Source organism: Rattus rattus, chromosome 1, assembly GCF_011064425.1.
Source record: "Rattus rattus isolate New Zealand chromosome 1, Rrattus_CSIRO_v1, whole genome shotgun sequence".
Lineage (NCBI taxonomy): Eukaryota > Metazoa > Chordata > Mammalia > Rodentia > Muridae > Rattus > Rattus rattus.
This window is the reverse complement of record NC_046154.1, coordinates 18,737,087-18,751,552: the sequence shown is the minus strand read 5'-3', so window position 1 is coordinate 18,751,552 and position 14,466 is coordinate 18,737,087. Positions and strand designations below refer to the sequence as shown.

At 48.9% G+C, this 14,466-nt stretch overlaps 1 protein-coding gene across 1 annotated transcript in view; it reads left to right on the top strand.

The window, feature by feature from the left end:
- Positions 1–14,466, top strand: part of Ubr4 (ubiquitin protein ligase E3 component n-recognin 4) — a 108,080-nt gene that overhangs the window by 53,703 nt on the left and 39,911 nt on the right. The window contains exons 52-65 of the mRNA XM_032895377.1: positions 132–306; positions 1,223–1,363; positions 2,175–2,296; positions 3,105–3,216; positions 5,455–5,585; positions 5,697–5,874; positions 6,244–6,348; positions 7,795–7,932; positions 8,491–8,665; positions 9,766–9,862; positions 10,410–10,517; positions 11,226–11,342; positions 12,247–12,456; positions 14,165–14,314. Coding sequence (XP_032751268.1) covers positions 132–306; positions 1,223–1,363; positions 2,175–2,296; positions 3,105–3,216; positions 5,455–5,585; positions 5,697–5,874; positions 6,244–6,348; positions 7,795–7,932; positions 8,491–8,665; positions 9,766–9,862; positions 10,410–10,517; positions 11,226–11,342; positions 12,247–12,456; positions 14,165–14,314 — 1,959 coding nt within the window. The remainder of the gene's footprint in view (positions 1–131; positions 307–1,222; positions 1,364–2,174; positions 2,297–3,104; positions 3,217–5,454; positions 5,586–5,696; positions 5,875–6,243; positions 6,349–7,794; positions 7,933–8,490; positions 8,666–9,765; positions 9,863–10,409; positions 10,518–11,225; positions 11,343–12,246; positions 12,457–14,164; positions 14,315–14,466) is intronic.

Below are 14,466 nucleotides of genomic sequence, written 5' to 3'. Positions count from 1 at the left end.
GCAGTTGAGCATTAGGCAGCCTGAAGGTTGGTTTTGAGAGCTCTCCTTCCTGAGAGGAGACCAGCCCTCTGTGTGCTTGAGTGCCCTGCCTTTGCTTATGGTTGACTTTCTGTGACCCGGCTGTTTTATAGGACCAGGCCTTGTTGAGCAAAGCTGTGCAGTGTCTCAACACTTCCAGCAAAGAAGGCAAGGACTTGGACCCCGAAGTGTTCCAGCGTCTAGTAATCACAGCTCGCTCTATTGCCGTCACACGTCCCAACAACCTTGTGCACTTTACGGAGTCCAAGCTGCCCCAGATGGAAACAGGTGAACTTGGCCTCCGTGGCCGTGGTCCTGACACCTGCTCACTGCACCTCTCTCTGTCATGTTCCTCCTATTCTGTTGGCTCTGACGATGGATAATTGTCCCCCTTTGTTTGTTTAGCTCTGTAGGGCCTCTGATGAAGCCTTATTTTAACTAAATTGACCATGGTTGACTTTAGTTAGTGTTCTGCACCTCAGCTGATCTGTTGTGGAGTTGTTAGGAGTGAAGCTAAGCTTCGTTCCACCCTGGTGCACAACAGGGATGTGGCAGGGAGTGGGGCTTCCTTGTATTAATCACTTTGTTTAGGGATGCAGAAGTCAGGCCCTTGGATGAAGCTAGGCTTAGTTTTACCCTGGTCCCTGCAGGCCGGGTGCTGGGTGCTGCATGCTGCTGCACTGCTCTGCAGTGGAGCTTGCTCAGTGTATGCAGTAGCTTCTCTCTTGGCTTCTCTCATCGTCTCCTCACATTGGCTGCTGCTCAGTGCCAAGCCTAATTTGCCATTATCAGAAAGAGCTTGTTGCTGCGTCTGCAGTCCCCATCACCTGTGTGTTCCTGTGTGCCATTGCCTTCCTGTGTGTTCTCCTAACGGTGCAATCCTAGAATCATTCTAGAGAAATCCCAGACATTCCCCTAGGTTTAGTCTAGCAGTTGGAACAGGCATCTTTGACTCTGCTGTAAAGATCCTGAATGCTCCCCTCTCTACCTAACTCTAACACACAATGTTTTCTGTGATGTTCCTTTCCCAGACTGTTTTTCTCCCAGATGTGCCTGCTGGAATCTAGGGATAGTTGGCATATTGATTGGGGCCCCACTTGAAACTCCCTCCGCAGGCAAGCTTCCTTGACCTGAGTTAACCTTAAAACAAATTGAATTCTGTCTCAGATTCACCATCGTTAATGATGTCCTTTCTCCTGCGTAGAAGGAGCGGAGGAGGGGAAAGAGCCGCAGAAGCAGGCGGAAGGAGACGGCTGTAGTTTCATCACTCAGCTTGTAAACCACTTCTGGAAACTCCATGCATCTAAGCCCAAGAATGCCTTCCTGGCACCTGCCTGCCTGCCAGGTATCACATTAGCAGGGTACTTGGCTCTTGATACAGTGAAGTAGGTATAAGCTCTTCAGCACCGTGACCTTTTCCTCATTGAAGTACACATAGAGAGATGTCTGTGAGCTTACGGTATTGCTACCCTTGGGAACTAGCAGTGCAGAGGTGGTGTGTGTGTGAGTGTGTGTGTGTGTGTGTGTGTGTGTGTGTGTGTGTGTGTGTGTAAAATGCTTCCTTCATGTTGCTTAGTTCACCTTGGTGGGGAGACAACGACGATGAGGGGAGTGTCGATGATGGCCCTGGCTCTGTAGTTGATATTGAAAAACAATGTATCTGAAAGACTTGGCTGAGAGTCTGTTTAGCAGTAGGTGTTTTCACTCATTTCCTCGCTGCTGTTGCCTTAGTCCTCTCATGGGTCACACTGCTGAGCACTGGGGAAGAGGGACGGCCCTACAGCCAGAGGGAAAAGTAGATGCTCAGGCCCATTGGCCTGCCAGAGACTGGCTTTGTCAACAGGTTTGGGGAAGATAGGGGTATTGTAGTTATCTGCCCACCTCAAGGTTCCTCACCTTGTCCATAGCCGTCTACAAAGATTCTCGCTTCCTTGGTACAGGTTCTGCAAGGGCTTTTAAGGACACTGAGTAAAGACACTCCAACTCGAGCTCACAGGCTACCCCGCAGTATCGCGGGTTTGCCTTGCGGTGTGTCTGCCTGTTTTGTCTTGACACCGTCTCAGTGATGCTGAGATTTGTGCTTTTGTCTCAGGCTTTTAAGGGTCTAGAGTTCTTTTTGTCAACACATTTCCAGGTGATCCTTTTCTTCCATTTAGGCCTTACTCATATTGAAGCTACGGTTAATGCGCTGGTAGACATTATCCATGGCTATTGTACCTGCGAGCTGGACTGTATCAACACAGCATCCAAGATCTACATGCAGATGCTGCTGTGTCCTGTACGTATCAGCACAGCCCCGGATGCCTCTGGTCAGCCTGGGAGTGTGGGGAAATAGCCCGATGAGTACTGACCTAATGAGAGAGCAGACTTAAGGTCTGATGAGGGCTGGAGGGGGCTGAGATGTCTCAGTGGCTATGAGCACTGGCTGCTCTTCCGGAGGACTTGGGTTCAGTTCTGAGCGACCACATAGTAAGTAACAACTGCCCGTAACTCTAGTTCCAGAGAATCTGACACTGTTCTTGCCTCCTTGGGCCTACTATAGGGGTGGTGCACAGACCTACCATGCAAACAAGCACCCACACACATAAAGTAAATCTCTTAAAATGTGGTGGGAATCAGCAGTTGCAACTACAGTAGAACTGTAGAGATGAAGTCTGGGAAGGGAGGACTTTCTCCTTGTTCAGTGATCTCCCATTTGTAGTCTGGAGCCTGTTGTATGTAGAATTAACGTTGAGTGAGTGTCGGTTACATGTGTAAAGGCTGTGTTAGTGTGCCTGTTACAGAAGATGAGTGTTAGAAGTGCTGGTTACTGCATGAAGTAGAGAGGAAGGCCAGGGCTCGATCATGTGATGAGAAGCAAGAGCCAAAGTGCCTTCAGGGTCAGTGGCCTTGCACACTGACCCCAACAGGTAAAAGACAGGAAGCTGGGGAAGGTCTTACTGTGCCAAGTCTGCAGAGGCTGGTCTTCTCCATCCTGCTGCATTTTCAGGAAGACACAAGTGAGTGTAGACAGACTTCTCCCTGTGTCAGTGGAGTCCTGGCTGACTGTGGAATGCCTAAGCTTGACATCTTCCTTTCAAACCTAGGACCCTGCTGTGAGCTTCTCCTGTAAACAAGCTCTAATTCGAGTCCTAAGGCCCAGGAACAAGCGGAGACACGTGACATTGCCCTCCTCCCCTCGAAGCAACACTCCAATGGGTAATTTAAGGGCTGCGTTTAGGCTTTACCTGGGTGGGTCAATGGCCCAGAGATGAGCTGCTACTCTGAGAGGTGCTGCTATGTTGACCAGAGTCTTTCTAGTTAATATTAGTATTAATTAGAATTCTTTTAGTATTCTATACAGTAGGGTAGTGCACAAAGCATGCAATAGAATAAAGTCAAAGTCATGGGGATGGAAAGGGCTGTGGAAGATGTCCAGGATCCGCAGAGCATCTGCAGCAAAGCTACACAGTTACATGGAGACGGGGTGTTTGCCTGAAGCATCCTAAAAGCCGAAGGGAAAACATGGAAAGACAATGTAAAGTTCACTGTTAAGGACGGTGTGCGCGTGTGTGTGTGCACGTGCAAGATTGGGGGGGGTGGGAGTGGACCAGTATAGGATGGAACCGACACTGGATTTGAGACTGGCTCGGGTTATGTGGCAAGGCCCTGTCTCCAAAATGAAAAGCTAAGGTCTTGGAGGTAATTGTTAATAATGGAATTTTTAAAAATACATGCTCTTAGGCATGGTAGAGTGCCTGTGTTCTTGGTACTCAGGAAGATAAAGTGAGAGGGTCAAGAGTTCAAGGCCAGCCTAGGCTATCAATTGGGGCCTTGTCTCCCAAACGTAAAAGACAGTTTAACAACTCACAGTGAGAGCTGGTAAGAAGACTGTAGGTTAAGGCACTCAGCGCAAGCCTTGAGTTTGAACCGATTGATCTGTGAGACCCACGTGACAGGAGGGTCATGTTAGGAGTCCTCTGACCTCCACCATGTGCTGTGCCCCCACAAAATGAACAGTAAATGTGAAAGAATAGTTACAATGACTAAACAAAAGTTATTTTTATCAGAACAAGACTGCTTTCCCTAGCACAACCTCATCATTAAGGGTCCGATGGAATCCTGGTGGACTTCTCCAGAATAGATTAGGTAGCAAGTTCCAAACTTTATTCATGAGGTACTTGCTTGGGCACTTGCCACACTTGGGAAGAATGAAGAGCAGTAAGTTACAAGTTTAGAGATAATGTATTACCTTGCTGTTTTCACACGGAGCCTTTATGGAGATGCTTGCTTTGCATTTGTGGTGCCATCCTTGAAATCCAGTGTATGCCCCTGGCAGCTTGTCTCCACTTGAACTAGCTAGGTCTCAGGTGCCCAGGGCATTCTTGTAGCTGGTACATATTATGGAACAGTCGTGTCTTCTTTTGCAGTGCTGGAAATTGAACTTAGGCCTCATGCATGGTGGATAAGCGCTCTACCACTGAGCTGTATCGCAGCCACAGTGCATATCTGGAGGAATGTATATGACTTTGTAACTTTCAGACATCTTTCTAGAGTAACATTTATTGCATGGGAAGCTAGAAGGTAGCTCACTTGCTGAAGTGTTTGCTGTGTACGTGTGAGGATCTGAGTTCAGACTACCAGCATTAGGGAAGAGGAGATGTCCAGATGCTGGGCTGACTGTCCACCCATCAACCTGAATCAGTGAGTGCTGGTTTCAGTGATTGACAGAGGAGGACACTTGATAGATGCCTGCCTTGCCTCTATATACATGCATCACACACGCACACGCACACGCACACGCACACACACACACTCTCACACTCACCCTACAGTATGGAAAGTTATTATTTCTAAGAAAGGACTTGCTTTAGCAACACAACAAGTGGAAGGCAGTCTCCATCCTTCTCTAACAGTCTGGGATCTTACCTGGGCTTTCCACAGCCTTCTCACAGACAAGGAATCCAGTGGGATGTGTCACAGTGTCCTCAGCTTCAGATTTCAATCCTGGTTCTGGTTCTGGTTTTTCTCATAGTAATTATATAGTTTCAAAGTCTTACAGACCTAGCTGTTTGGAGGAATGAAGTCTAGACTACAGTGACGTGGACACGCTTGACAGACACTCTTGGGTTCTTTTCCTGTCCTGCAAAGGTCTTCTGAGAATGGAGCTCACAGGGCCTATGGATACTGCATTTCTTTCTGTCTTGGTGAAATCTCAGGTTTTTATCCTTTCTGGACTGGAAGTCTCTTCCTGTTGAGGGGAAACTGTCACTGCTGACCGACATCTCCCTGGTCCCTGCTAGTTGCAGAAAACAAAGGAAGTAGCGCCCAGCGCCTACAAGTTTACCCTTGCAAGTGATGGGTGCCAGCTGGGGCCTGTCTTTAGACCCTTGCTGTGCAGACAATCACATGTCAAGGAGCAAATGCCTTTAGGTTACTGGGGTCTCTTTGTCTCAGGAGACAAGGATGACGATGATGATGATGATGCGGATGAGAAAATGCAGTCATCGGGCATCCCTGATGGTGGTCACATCCGTCAGGAAAGCCAGGAACAGAGTGAGGTGGACCATGGAGATTTTGAGATGGTGGTGAGTCTGGTAGCAGGAGAGGGAAGGAGGAGCCTCCATGTCCCCTCTAGCTCCCACTCAGCAGCCGTTGGGTTTGCTGTGGGACACACTGATGGGGCTTTCTCTCTGCAGTCTGAGTCGATGGTCCTGGAAACAGCTGAAAATGTCAACAATGGCAACCCCTCTCCCCTGGAAGCCCTGCTGGCCGGTGCTGAGGGCTTTCCTCCCATGCTGGACATCCCACCTGATGCAGACGACGAGACCATGGTTGAACTAGCCATTGCCCTCAGCCTGCAGCAGGACCAGCAAGGTAGAAGGCAATGCCAGGAACACAGCAAACTTGCACAGGACAAAGGGTGTGACAGTTGCTGATACCCCACTGACTTAGCTTGTCCCCAGATGGGGGAGAGGTTGATCTGGGTGAGAGCTGCTCAGAGGTACAGGTGGAGAGTGAGGGATGGCTCTGACACTTCTAGGCCGAAAGCCAGTCTCATAGTTACTGCTGGTTTGAATTTTTGAATGGGTGCCTCTTCAATCTGTAACGGAACTTGGTGGGTGGACAGCAGTGGCCAGAGGGGTCACGTGCTGGTGTCTAGACCCCTAACGACAGCAGACGGCCAGAGCACTACTGTGGACGGGGCAGAGGGGACCCTGTGTTCACTCTCCACTTGTTTCCCAGGCAGCAGCAGCAGTGCCCTGGGCCTTCAGAGCCTGGGACTTTCGGGCCAGGCACCCAGCTCTTCCTCTCTGGACGCAGGAACCCTCTCTGACACCACAGCATCAGGTAACTGTCCACAGCAAGGAGCTTGGCTCAGGGTCCCGAGACCCTGCAGCCCTGCTCGGTGCTGTGAGAGTGTGACGGGCAGCCGCTTTGACAGGCCATCCGGGACTCCTGCTTCTGCTGCAGCTTGGCCTCCATCGGCGCTTGTGCCTCCGCTTCCTCACACTGTGCATGCTGCTTGGCTCTGGCTGGTACCCAGGGAGAGGTCCAGGGAGCATCCTGTTGGCTGATGGTCCACAAGACTAGCTTCACAGCATTCATTCCACTAGAGTTCTAACCTGTTAGACAGGAAGGAAGGAAAGAGACGAGAAATAAAGCTTAAACCTTTAGCTCTCAGCCTTCATCTGCAAATCAGCCGAAGGTGCAAGCAGCCAGCAGAGACCTGTGAGCTGAGTTTTTGTGGCCAATTCAGGCTACAGGAAACCTTCACTTAGGTTGTCTTTGTTTTAAGTCTCTTTCCTAGTCTGATAAAATTCCAGGTAGAGAGTTGGACCAAACTGTGGGTGGCAGCAGCACATGGGAGAAGTTCTTGAAAATCCACCCAGCTGAGAAGGGGCGGAGCCTGGCTCAGACTGCTGCATCCCCCTCCCTACACTAGCTTATTTTCTTTGGGGAGGGTTAGCCTGCCTAGATAAGGAAAGGCCAGTCTGCCTGCCCCTGCCTGCTGCCATGGCTTCTCGCTCCCAGTTGCTGTCTCTTCAGCCTTTGAGGTTGTGGTTGTGGTTGTGGTTGTGGTTGTAGTTGTGGTCGTGGTCGTCCTGTGCTGGTCATGTCTGTCATGCTCGCTGGCTGTCTTGGCTGCCCTCCTTCCCTGTGGATCTCAGCCAGCATTTTCCTCCTGTCTCAGCTCAGCCCTGATCCTGGATGCTGTGGCTGTCTCTGGGGAATTTCCTTGCTTCATTATTAGTATCTGATGAGGATGATGAAGAGGTGTGAAATTTTCTAATGAGCTCTCCTCTGGGCCATATGATTTTTAAAAAATTGAAAGCAAAACCAAAACGACAAAAGTCAAAGTTGACTCAAGAGCTCATGCTAAGTGATTTCATAACTGCAGATGGATTGCTGAGCAAACCTCATTGAATTCTCTGCTCCCTCCAAATGCAGTGGCTATTGTGGATCTCAGTAGGTGTCAGTAAAAACTAGACAGTGGTGACCCTGAGCATTTAGTGCGAAGACTCGTTGTCCATGTCACAGAATCTTACTGAATCTGCACCTGCTCTAGCTGCGAAGGAAATGCCCAGCGCTCTGGGCTTTCCCTTGGGTCTGAGTGCTGTTGGGAGTGCGCCCTGGAGAGTGTCTGTCCCCTTTGTTGATTAATCGGCAAAGCCGGTCTTGCCTTCTTTCTCCGCCCTCAGGACACTCAGACTGCCTTGTGTCCTCTGCAGTGTGCTGTGACGCTTTCGTCCCCTCCAGGGGTCTGTGCCTGTAACAGCTCTGTTACTCTCTCAGCTCCAGCCTCAGATGACGAGGGCAGCACTGCAGCGACTGATGGCTCCACCCTGCGGACCTCGCCAGCTGACCATGGCGGTAGTGTGGGCTCAGAGAGCGGGGGAAGTGCAGTGGACTCGGTGGCTGGCGAGCACAGTGGTAATGTGCCTGGGCGTCTTGATCTCTTTGGGCCGAGGGCGGTGGACAAGGCAGGAACCCCTGCCTGGCCTTGTGATTGGTTTCTGCAGAGAGGAGTTGTGGGGACTCTTCTGTAGATAGAGTTCATTTGACTCGACCATGGAATGTCAAGTGTTCTGTGACTGGAGTTCAAATCCAGTGACTAATCTGGAAAAATTGCACGGTATCTTTCAGTTGTCTTTTAATTCAAAAAGAAGTGGTATTATTTATAGCCCTAAATGGTGATTAAAAGTAATTGTGGTATGATCTTGAAACCCATATTCCTATGGTTTTTACTATTTGCCTTCTGAGGGAATGAATTGTTAAGCAAGCCATTCCTCCAGTACAGCTACTGTGAGGTTTGCTGATACACTAGCAGTCTCTTAGCTGAGGCTAGACCAGTGTTGTAGGTTGCACAGGTGAAAACCGAAAGCTCTGTGGGTCCAAGATCACTAGCCAAAACCAGTTGAAACCTAACATTTTCCCCATCAACACTAGCTTTGGGAGTTGATGTGTACTTCTTAAATCATTTCCCTCCAGTGTCTGGCCGGAGCAGTGCATATGGTGATGCCACAGCTGAGGGGCACCCGGCTGGACCAGGGAGCGTCAGCTCTAGCACAGGCGCCATCAGCACCACTACTGGGCACCAGGAGGGAGATGGCTCTGAGGGAGAAGGAGAAGGGGAAGCTGAAGGAGATGTGCACACTAGCAACAGGTCAGGACCGGCCTGCCACACTCACCTGCTTGAAGGGGCATTTCAGAACTGGGATATGGAGTGCTGTGTGCTAAGAGTGTGTCCCAAGTATCAAAGGAGATGAGAGCTGCCCGCTTCTCCCCAGGCACTGCTGACATCAAGGTGTTATGGCTCCCAGCATGCTTTGGGAGCTGGAGCGTGCTGCTTTTCCTAATGTCTAGCTGGAGGTCTGTCTAGCTAGAGGTCTAGTGGACCTCCAGCTTGTGGAAGGCACCCAGCTGACTGTGCCCTTTGTATTAATACTGTCTCTCTTTTTCAGTGTAAGACAAACGTCACACAGCTGTTTAAGCATAGGAGCTATATTAGTTTGTCTTACTATACTGTGGGGACAGCTGGTCGCAATTAGCCCTTCATATATTTGGGCTTGGTTTGCCATTGTTTTTTAGGTCTGGAATTTTCCTTTGAAATGTCTTTGTTATAATGCTAATTTGGACTCACAAAATGAACCTGACATGCTTCAGTGTGCATGCACGAGTACACACACACACACACACACACACACAGACACACAGACACACAGACATACACACACACCCTGAAGAGATGTATAAGATTTATTTCTCACACAGATTTTGGAAAAGCTCACTAATAAAGGTTGGTTTGCATTTGGATTTTTGTTAAGGGAAGATTGTTTAAATACAGAATCATTTTTTGTGTGATAGAAAATTCCATTTCTTTATAAATCAGTTTTGGCATTTTGTGCTTCTATAGCATCTGCTCATTATTTGGAGCTGTCAGTTTGGACATAAAGTTGTTTTAATACTTTTTAAAATAATAATAATTATTAATTTGCTCTTAAAAGAGAGGAACTCACTAGGTACCCACAGCTGGCTGATCTGAAACTCACTCAGAGCCCAGGCTGGTCTTGATCTCAGATTCTCCTGGGTGCTGGGATGGATTGTAGGGCTAGAACACTGTGCCAACTTTATTTGATTAAGATGGTAAGCTTATTTCTAAGTATCTGGCTCCTCATTGGCCTTGGTGGCAGGAGATAGCATTGTACGTGCTGGGTCTTATCTGTATGTCACTCCATGTCTCCTGTACATTCTTTGGCCTTGCAGGCTACACATGGTTCGTCTAATGCTGTTGGAAAGATTACTGCAGACACTGCCCCAGTTACGGAATGTCGGAGGTGTCCGGGCCATCCCATACATGCAGGTATCCTCAGCTCTCCTGACCAACTGCGTTACTGTTGGGCTACCAATGCACTTCTTTTTCAGGGGCATCAGAGGGCTGGTGTTAAGGTCACAAAAGTATGGCGTGCAGCCCGAGCTATAAGTCGCAGCCCTTTAGGTTATAGCTGTGGTTAAGGAATGTTCATGGTCATCCAACTAGGTAAATTGACAGAGCCTGGAGGTTTTAAAAGGGTCCTGACACCCACTGGGTCGGTGTTCTTTCTTTGTCCTGAGTAATAGATACATGCTGTGCTCTTTAATTCTTAGATTGGCACAGTGTCCTCTTTCACACCACTGTGATTGGCTTGTTCCTCAGTTTTTATAAACTTTTTGTAAAGCCTTTCAATGGTGTCCCAAATAGCTCAGGTGAGTTTTACAACCCTGGGCACTCAAGCTAGGGCAGTCTTGCAGTCTAGAATGCCCGCCTTGCAGGCTAGGGCAGAAGGTCAGAGGTCAGGATTGCTTCATAAACACACATGCTCAGCCCTTCTGCCTTCAGAAGTCATTCTCTGTTCACTCTCTGCTTCTAGGTCATTCTCATGCTCACTACAGATCTGGATGGAGAAGATGAGAAAGACAAGGGAGCCCTGGACAACCTGCTTGCACAGCTCATTGCCGAGCTGGGCATGGACAAAAAGGTAAGCTGGAGGTGTGCATGTGCGCGTGCCTGTGCAAGTGTGTGTGTGTGTGTGTGTGTGTGTGTGTGTGTGTACAAAAAGGTAAGTCGGAGGTGTATGTACACGCGCGTGTGCACCTGCAGAGCAGGGCCTAGCTGGGAAAGGTGTGGAAACTGGGATCAGCTGGGGGTGGGGTTGGCAGTGTGAGGGGATTAGTCAGAAGTCTTTGTCAGGTTCATCCTTCCTTAGAGGAGCCTCCTCTGGGTTCAAGTTTTATTCCTGGGTCTGGGACAAAAGTAGCATTAGAGGAAGGGTTTTTATCTAGCTTGAGGTTGAGGTTAGAGCGTGTTGCTGCAGGGAAGCAAGGTGGCAACGAATGCAGCTCTCTCTGTTCTTACAGCCCTGAGCACAAACCCACTTCAGCCTAGGTCTCCCTGCATCCATTAAAGCAATCAAGTCACTCGCACAGGACAACTTGATCCATAAGTCCCTCACTGAGACTCTTGAGTGGCTCAGGTTATGTCAGGTTGACAGTTAAAGAAGTACAAATGACAAAGTCTGTGCCCTTGTCATATATTCCATGGCCTCTGAGCACAACGGCCTCCATTGCACCAGGTTTAGCCCACAGCACTACTGGAGCCTTCTTTCCTCTTCAGGCTGAAAGGCGGGGGTGGTCTTGTTGGAGCTTAGAGGAAGTATAGGTGTCTGGGCTTCTGCTTCTGCCTGCAGGATGTCTCCAAGAAGAATGAACGCAGTGCCTTGAATGAAGTCCATTTGGTCGTGATGAGACTCCTGAGTGTCTTCATGTCCCGCACCAAGTCTGGATCCAAATCTTCCATCTGTGAGGTATTTGTGCCTTGAGCTTATGGGTTTGAGGTGAGGTAAGATAATGGAGTGGTTAGTGAAGGGCTGAGGACAGAGGTAACAATCCACTGTCAGAATAAGGCAGTTGTCAACTAGGGTCTGTCCCTCTTCAGGTGCAGAACTTCTTTTTAGAATCCCTGCCAAGCCCAGGTCCTTACCAACAAACCCTCCAATGGAGGGGTTAATAAAGAAAGGGCTTGGAGGTCCCACTGTTGAAAAGCAAGGGCCTGTACGGAAAAGCACAGAGTAGCTAAGAGGATCTCCAGTGTGTGTTGCTATAAGGTATGGTAATAGAGTAGAGAGAAAGCCCGCGTGTGTGGGGAAATGAGATTAGCACAAAGCAGAGACGGTGGAAATCAGGGTTGAACTGCATCCAATCTTAATGAGCTTACGAGCTGTGGGGTTTGCCGGGATTTCCAGGGCTCTCCTAATGGTCTTATGTACAGTAGCTTTGCGCCTTCCCGCTTCTTATGCAGGCAGGCAGTCACCCACTGTCTCCCTTGGAGACTGGTTTTCTGGAAGAGGCCCTACTGGGAGGGTGGGGTTGCCAAGAAGGACCTAGAGTGGAACTTTTTGTCTCTCCTTCAGATGAGGTTCTGTTAGCTTTGCTTCAGGGGAAGGAGAAAGCTTCGCCTCCCTGGCACAGAGGTGTATAGCAAGGTCAGGTTAAGAGCTAGTATTTGTTTTCTCATAGACATAGTTGTTGCAAAGAGCTGGGGAGAGTGATTTAGCCATCTGAGAAACTTGTAATACAACTGACTGAACAACTGAACAGCCCAGGTCTGCCAGGGCTGTTCTTGAGATGGCCGTGTGGTGAATGTGTCCCCGTCTGACTCAGTCCAGTTTTTACAACTTGGCCTTGCCTGCTGTGTGTTTTCTCCCTCAGTCGTCTTCCCTCATCTCCAGTGCCACGGCAGCAGCCCTGCTGAGCTCCGGGGCCGTGGACTATTGCCTCCATGTGCTCAAGTCTCTGCTGGAATACTGGAAGGGCCAGCAGAGTGAGGAGGAGCCTGTGGCCACCAGCCAATTGCTGAAACCACACACGACCTCATCTCCACCAGATATGAGCCCGTTCTTTCTCCGACAATATGTGAAGGTGAGGCCTCTCTGGTCGGAGGCAGCTCTTGGCTCTTCTCAGAGCTGTGTGTTCTGCTTTTGAGAAGTAAAGCTAGGAAGACTAGTGTTAGGAGCCACACGGGCCATGGGTTCTAATCTCATCGTGACCTAACATGGCCACTCCTCCCAGCTTGCTCTGGAGGGCTTCTAATTCCTGCCTCTTTGTTGTAAGCCTGAGGAAGTGAGTGAGATCAGTCACTTATCTCACGTGAAACTTATTGGGAAAATATGAGAGTACATGAGACAAAGTGACAGCAGCATTGGTCACGTGCCTTCCATACCTCATCAGAGGCCTGTGAGCATGCTGGGTAGATGAGCCCAGGAAAAAGCTCTCCTGTAATCTTACCTACTAACCAGGGAACACGGGGAGATCCTAACCAGTCTCAGTAGGCCTCAGCTACTGTACCTGGAGAATTAGGGTGAAGTCTTAGCTGCTCCACAGGGCCATGAACACTGCCAGCTTAATATTTATAAAGCTTAATCTTTATATGCACAGTGCCTGGCATATACCAGTATGTCATCACTGGTGATGGTTGGTACCCTTTACTCCTGTTGAGTCATTCAGTGGAGCCAGGAGGGTAGGCCAGCTGCCTACTTTGAATGGGCAGTGGTATAACATGTCAGTCTGACATGTCATTCTTTCTGTCTTGCTCTCTCTTTAAATGGCTGGTAGTTTTGTATAACAGACTTTGTTTGTTTAAATGTATGCTATGTGTATAGGTGTTTTGTTTGCATGTATGTCTGTGCGTCTGGTGTCCATGGAGGCCATATCTGCTGGGACTGGAGTTACAGATGGTTGTAAGCTGCCATGTAGGTGATGGGATTTTAACATAAACCTGTGGAAGAGCAGCCAGTACTCATAATCATTGAGCAACTGACTCTCCAGGCCCATGATGGCTCTTAAAAAAAAGCTCTTTAGCAGGGGCTGAGGAGGGGGCTCTTCGTCTGTTCCCATTCCCAGCGAGCACCCTGTCAGGCTGCTTGCAGTCAACTGTAGGCCCAGCTTGCAGGGACCTCCACAGGCACCCAAATACATGTAACATTTACACAGACACAATTTTTTTTAAAAAAGGTTTTTTATTGGGAACTGGAGAGATGACTTAGTAGCTAAAAGCTAAAAACATTTGTTACTCTTGGACATGACCTTTGTTCAATTCCTAGCACACACATCCTGGCTCACACCTATCTGTAACCCCATTCCAGGGGACCCAATAGGCATATACATGCATGCATGCAAAACACTGATGCAGTAGAGTAAAATAAATCTAAAAACATAAAAATTCTATTATAATTGAAAATATATATGTATGGGTGTGCACATGGACACCTCTGCATTCTTCTTTCTCCCTCCCTCTCTCCTGTGTGGGGGTTGAGGGGTTTAGAGGGCTCCTTTTGAAAGTCAGTTTTCCTTCTACCGTGTTGATCCCAGGGATCAAACTCAAGCCATCGAGCTGGGTGGCAAGCACCTTTATCTGCTGAGCCATCTTGCTGCCCAGCTGCCGGGGCTTTTAAGGACCATAGGCTCCATCTCCATTGTTATTCTTGCATGTCCCCAAACCTAGGCTCTTCTGTAAGTGAATTTTGACTCTGCTTTGAACGACATCATAATGCTTAGTGATTAACTTTGTCCTGGCTGTGGTCATGGAAGACTAGCGAGCCCAGGTTCTTAGGAAGATGTTCTTCTCCAGGGTCATGCTGCCGATGTGTTCGAAGCCTATACCCAGCTGCTCACAGAAATGGTACTGAGGCTTCCCTACCAGATCAAGAAGATCGCAGATACCAGCTCTCGAATCCCTCCTCCTGTCTTTGATCACTCCTGGTTCTACTTTCTCTCCGAGGTGAGTGAGGCTCTGAGTGAGCAGTGTCCTACTTGGGGAGAGATCAGGTCTACCTTCCACCGTGGGCTGCGCCCTTCCTAACCCTAACTCAGTGTCCTCATCGAGCCCTCCACACACTCAGGTCCTGCTCATCTCTTTGGAGTGTATTGTGT